Below are 6390 nucleotides of genomic sequence, written 5' to 3'. Positions count from 1 at the left end.
AAAAAAAAAAAATTACCCAAAACGTGTTTCTGGAGTGCTTTTCAGTTTCTTACGTACGTAAACGCTAAAAACATGAACATACGCTATATATATATATATATATATATATATATATATATATATATATATATATATATATATATATATATATATATATATATATATATATATATATATATATATATATATATATATATATATATATATATATATATGATTTCTGGCATCTAGCCAAAAATATCTCCAATAACTTTGCTTCTTCTTCTTTCCCTCCTCTACTTCAACCAGATGGCACCACTGCTATCACATCTATTTCTAAAGCTGAACTCTTTGGTCAAACCTTTGCTAAAAACTCTACCTTGGACGATTCTGGGCTTGTTCCTCCCTCTCCTCCACCCTCTGACTACTTCATGCCACGTATTAAAATTCTTCGCAATGATGTTTTCCATGCCCTCGCTGGCCTAAACCCTCGGAAGGCTTATGGACCTGATGGGGTCCCTCCTATTGTTCTCCGAACAATAGGAGAACACCCATTCTTCATTCGGAGAACACCGTTCTCTTGCACCTTTCCTAGTCAAACTCTTCCAGCTCTGTCTGTCAACATCTACCTTTCCTTCTTGCTGGAAGTTTGCCTACATTCAACCTGTTCCTAAAAAGGGTGACCGTTCTAATCCCTCAAACTATCGTCCTATTGCTTTAATTTCCTGCCTATCTAAATTTTTTGAGTCTATCCTCAATAGGAAGATTCTTAAACATCTATCACTTCAACAACCTTTTATCTGATCGCCAGTATGGGTTCCGTCTTCTGGCTTTCCTTACTGAGTCTTGGTCATCCTGTTTTAGAGATTTTGGTGAAACTTTTGCTGTTGCCTTGGACATATCAAAAGCTTTTGATAGAGTCTGGCACAAAGCTTTGATTTCCAAACTACCCTCCTACGGTTTATATCCTTCTCTCTGTAACTTCATCTCAAGTTTCCTTTCTGACCGTTCTATTACTGCTGTGGTGAACGGTCACTGTTCTTCTCCTAAATTTATTAACAGTGGTGTTCCTCAGGGTTCTGTCCTGTCACCAACTCTCTTCTTATTATTCATTAATGATCTTCTAAACCAAACTTCTTTTCCTATCCACTCCTACGCTGATTATACCATCCTGCACTTCTCCACGTCTTTTCATAGACGTCCAACCCTTCAGAAGGTAAACATAGCACGCAGGGAAGCCACAGAACATATATATATATATATATATATATATATATATATATATATATATATATATATATATATATATATATATATATATATATATATATATATATATATATATATATATATATATATATATATTGTGCTCAATAAGAATAATTGCACATTAACGTTAATGGGCGAGGTCATTTTGCTTATTAATCATAATGGACAAACGAAACTGCCCACTTGGAATAACCTGCTCATTAACGTTAGTGGACAACCAGTAACGTTAATGACCAATTTTAAAGGGCAGGTGGGGTGTGCGCGCGCGTGTGTGTTTGGGGCGTTCGGGGTGTATATAAAAGGGGCGTTAGTTGGAGCAGATAGTTGGGTGCCGCCGCTGCTGCTGTTGTGTGCACTGCTGCTGCTGCTGCTGCTGCTGTTGTTGTGTGCGCTGTTGCTGTTTTTTTAAGTGCGTGCGGATTTCAATTGGTTTAAACACCGACCAATCTTATTAATACTGTAATGGATCGAAGAGAAACTAAGCGGAAAAAAAGTTTTATAACTTTATTTCTTCCGACGGGCTCTTCTTTTCCACTTCAAGGAAATTAAAACATTATATAAAACGCGTCATCGCGGCAAAAGAGGATGATATAAAAAAAAAAAGTATCCTCCTGATTATGCTCTGTTAAATAGGTACGACGTTGCAAGAATTGGGGTTAGGTAAAGAGATTCTTATCAAGAAGAATTCCATAGACCCATATATACGATATATAACTGAAACAGAGGTGTTTTATGTAATTTACCACGTCCACGTCATGCCATGTCTGCCACAAAGGACAGAAAAGAAGTTATTGTGAGGTTAAAAAGACCGTTGCCAACATGACCCGGGAACAAGGTGCCCTGTTTTTATCCTATTGTATAACATGCGTGGAGATAAGGTCGATCAAGAAAAATAAGAGAGTAGTAAGGCCTATCACGAACAGCGGCTACAGCGAAAGGGGGCAAGTGGGTTTAATAGACATTCGATCTTGCAAGACAACAGGTAATTACTGCTTCATATTACATTATCAAGATAATTTTACAAAATTTAGCGTATTAAAGGCTTTGCATTCAAAGCAAACATCTGAAGTTTCACACCATCTCTATGATATATTTACTCTTATAGGGGCATCAAAAATTCTTCAAAGCGATAACGGCAACGAGTTCGTTGGAGCCCCACTAACAACAATGATGCATACATTTTGGCCTGAGACAGAGCTTATCAGGGGATCCCCAGACTTCCTAAGAGACAGGGATCTGTGGAAAAGGTCAACGGCGACATAAAAATGATGTTATACGGATTGATGCGGGAGAAGAACATGTGCAACTGGGTGGACTTGCTCAAGCAGGTGCAATGGACCAAAAATACTGTCAACCATAGAGGAATTGAAATGTCTCCATACGAAGCAATGTTCGAGCAGAAGCACGCATCACCTATGAAAATCACAGAATAGGTAAGAAATTGTGTTTTTAGCTTAATTATGAAATTCATTGATAGATTAGAGAGTTTTGGTAGGTTGATTGCTTTACACAAATAACCCAAACATTTTTTTTAGGAGACTGACTACGAAGGGACTGATCAACAACAACATTAACAACAACCATGGGATGAACAGGTTTGTTTCTCGTACAACTTAGCTCATGAATTTCTTTGTTTCATAGATGAAGTGAGTCCTTTACACGTTATTTACCTAGGCGATTTACAAAAGTGAACAAAATATCACAATTTTCTTTCATAGATGGAGATTGAGGAAGAAGACGGAGCGGGGTACAACAGCAGCAGTAGCAACAAAAACCATCATGGGATGAACAGGTTTGTTTTTCGTACATCTTTGCTCATGAATTGCTTTGTTTCATAAATAAAGTAAGCCATTTATACATTACAATTTATACATATACAATTTATTTTTCATAGATGGGGTCCAGGGAAAAAGACGGAGACGGGGTACAACAACAGCACCAACAACAACCATCATGGGATGAACAGGTTTGTTTCTCGTACACCTTTGCTCATGATTTACTTTGTTTCATAGATGAGGTTGAGTCATCATTATTCGGCTTGGCAATTTACAGAAATTAACAAAAACTTTACAATTTCTTTTTTCACAGATGGGGACCAGGGAAAAAAACGGAGAGGGAGAACATCAGCAGCAAGAGGAGGAGGAGGGAATACAAGAGCAAGAAGATCAGCAGCGGTTATACAATGAAGAGGTGAATTATCCATAAATGATCATATTACCATATGTCTACTTTACTCCGAAAAAAAATAAATAATTTGATTTATCTTTTCCAACAGGTAGAAATTTCTGGAGATGGAGAATTGGTAAAGGATGAGGAAGAACGCGTAAGTGCAACTGTAAATGAACAACATTTGGAAAATTTTATAAAGGTATTTAGAGGTATGATGATTATATCTATAATGAGTTTTTATTCCTCAGGATAATAATTTATTTATTCATAAGTTAATCTTACTTTTTTTTTCTTTTATAGATCAGACAGCGAGTGAGAGATGGGATCGAACAACAAGCATCTAAGTTGATTAAGCCTACTTTCTCCTATTCTTTACATCCCGAGTTCAACGACTGTGTCAACGTCACGATTCCTCAGATGGATCGGCCAAGGAAGATGAGCATGCAAAATTTTGTTAGAGTAATTGTGGGCATCGAAGAAAAAAAAAAAAAAAGACACAAACTATACAGTGTAGCAATAGAATACGGTTGTATAAGGACATTACTCTCTTGCAATCAATTTGAAATCTGCCGCCTAAGGAATGTGATAGATATCGAGACGGTGAACAGAGAACGGACAGTATCCATCAGAAAAATAGCTGTTGCGGAAGCGATAAAGGGCAGCGAGGAGCCCTCCTCCAATGTTTGTCACTGTGCTACAGATTTCTGTAGGACAATGCGCTGATTTTCCAAGAGAAGGGGCTTATTGTGTATGGAACGGTGCAAGCATGGGCGTAAACCCAAAACCGGTCGCATCAATCAAGAATCTGCCGCTAATTTTAAATGTTGCAATACATGAAAAATAAAGTTGTAGACGTTTTCTGTCTGTTTTTATCCAAAACAATGTTTACATATAGATGGAATTGTAAAACTTTATTCTCGTTAACAATGAAATGTCTCTTAACAAAATCACCCTACTTTTCTTCTTCTTGACGTCAGGTGAGCACGGAAACACGCGGGGGGGGGGAGGCTGAAGTCAAGGCTGGCAGGAAGGGAAGCGAAACGCTGCCCGAATATGTTGCCTTGGCCTTGGCTGTGGCTCAATGATACGTGCTTAGGCTTAGGGAGAGAGAGAGAAAAGACGTGCGGGTTATCTGTGAGTGCTGGGCGATGCGTCACTATTCTCTCCCCTCGTTTATCTTTACTGTGTAGCCCGATAATACAGCGGTGCTTTAAGTGACAAGTGTTGATATTTCCCCTGCCTAAGCCTTCCTAAGTGTTTATGATTCTGTCGAGTAATGACCTTTATAGAACCCATGGAATTCAAATTCTACAACGACAATGAGAATGCTAGCAATCTCAGTGGATTCATACTTATATTATTGAAAATTTAAATTGAAAGGAAAAACGAAACAAATGCTTACATTTAACCGACTTTTCTTAACAAAACTAAGCAGAAAAGTCAACTTCGTCATCATTACAATCCCTTCTAGAGTCCGTCAATGTCACTACTTTTGTTGTTGCAATCGTGTCAGTAGACGTTCTCTGAGATTTCACAGGTACCTCCTTAGTTTCATCCTCCTTGTCTTCTCTCTTTCTCTTCATTCTTTCCTTTTTCATATCCTACTCTGTTTTGTAGTCTTCTTCAAGAAGCAAATCTTTAGCAGAAAGAGACAAAAACATGTCTAGTTCGCGCTTCTTGCCCTTTTAATATCCTTCCCTTCGACCTCTTCCATAACGTTGAACGCCAGACTGAGAAGATAAACTGATGAATGTTCACCTCCTTTTAGTTTGAACCGCTAAACCTTAACCCATTTAAGTTATAAACTACAGAGCAGAATGTCTTTTTGTTAATGCCCATCAGGAAAGCCACGTACTTGTTTTCCAGGCAGTACTGAGCGTACATTCTCATCATCATTCTAGACTCCTTGGAAGCGCTGACCGAAGAGATGCCGGGGTTGGTAGTCGTATCGCTCTTCTTGTAGTGCTCTAGCGCTTTGGCGATCATGGGGCTGATTATAAGCTCGCCAATGTCCGTCATGTGATCGGCCACTCTTTTGAACACCTCTATCGTTACCATCAGGTGATGCTCGCTACGATCCACCTCTTTGTTGCGTTCGTTAATGCGCATGGGCAGCGCGGCAATCCTAGCGGCGTACTCCCTAATCGAGCAGCCCCTGCCATTGGCGTTGGACAACATTCTGTCAGACGGCTGCAACTAAAGGTAAGTAATGGCCTTCATCCTCGTGTCTTTGTTGTGGGGGTCACTTACTCGCCACTGAATGGCAAACTTATCCATTTAAAGTGTGTCTTGAAGCCAGGGCGTCTTATCGACAGAACGTTGTTGCAAAACATTTCATGAAGTCCCGCCAACGGATAGCACTTATTGTAAGTGTCGAGAGCGTTAGGGTCACAAGATAGGTAATCGTACGTCTTCGTGATAGACCGAGGAAGGATAAGCTTCTTTCACGTAGTATTGCAAGCAATCCCGGGAATCTCATTCTCCAGTTTGTCCATCCATAGGAAGTTAGGTGGGATGACACGATGGTTGTCGTGCCTTTGCTTGATATTGTCCGGCTCATACTTGGGACCGAACTTGGCCCTCGCGTTATCTTCCCTCACCCTGTCCGCCCAAGCCGAGCAGATGCAATAGTTTCGGCACTCGCAGTTGGTCTTGTCCAATTTAAACCTGCAGTTGGTAAAGGCGGCGTAGGAAATACTCGTCTCCGACCCCATACTCGTACTTGTTGTTGGTGCCTGCCAACAGACGGATGCACTTCGATATGTTTCTCAGGCACAAGCAGACCAAGTTAGCAAAGGGACCGATAGCCAAACTGTATAGATTGACTGGATTGGACATGATCATGTTGACGGCCAGCTCCGAAGAGCTTTTGAAGCAAGTGGCTTGATCATCCCTGATAAATTCGGTATCGTCGAGCTCGATAGAGTCTTCGACCTCTTCGCATTTGGCGTTTAAGAACCGCACCATGCATCT

At 39.9% G+C, this 6390-nt stretch overlaps 1 protein-coding gene across 1 annotated transcript; it reads right to left on the bottom strand.

Annotated features, from left to right (window-relative positions):
- Nucleotides 1–1555: 1555 nt before the first annotated feature.
- On the bottom strand, nt 1556–5595 carry LOC135107352 (uncharacterized). The gene is made up of 3 exons (XM_064017089.1): nt 5273–5595; nt 2427–2484; nt 1556–1645 (listed from the first exon to the last, which is right to left on the bottom strand). Exons 1-3 carry the CDS (start codon nt 5593–5595, stop codon nt 1556–1558), a joined length of 471 nt encoding a protein of 156 aa, XP_063873159.1.
- Nucleotides 5596–6390: the final 795 nt, after the last annotated feature.

The sequence above is a fragment of the Scylla paramamosain genome, chromosome 2, assembly GCF_035594125.1.
Source record: "Scylla paramamosain isolate STU-SP2022 chromosome 2, ASM3559412v1, whole genome shotgun sequence".
Classification (NCBI taxonomy): domain Eukaryota; kingdom Metazoa; phylum Arthropoda; class Malacostraca; order Decapoda; family Portunidae; genus Scylla; species Scylla paramamosain.
The sequence above is the reverse complement of the archived record's forward strand: the minus strand, read 5'-3'. Positions and strand labels throughout refer to the sequence as shown.

What these genes read in the sequence shown, in the direction of transcription:
- LOC135107352 (XM_064017089.1), bottom strand. Translation starts at nt 5,595, where the DNA reads ATGTTGTCCAACGCCAATGGCAGGGGCTGCTCGATTAGGGAGTACGCC. An exon ending in CAGTACTGCCTGGAAAACAA is followed by an intron (nt 2,485 to 5,272) that starts GTACGTGGCTTT and finishes CCTTTTCCACAG; the next exon opens with ATCCCTGTCTCTTAGGAAGT. An exon ending in GCTCTGTCTCAGGCCAAAAT is followed by an intron (nt 1,646 to 2,426) that starts GTATGCATCATT and finishes TTAAAAAAACAG; the next exon opens with CAACAGCGCACACAACAACA.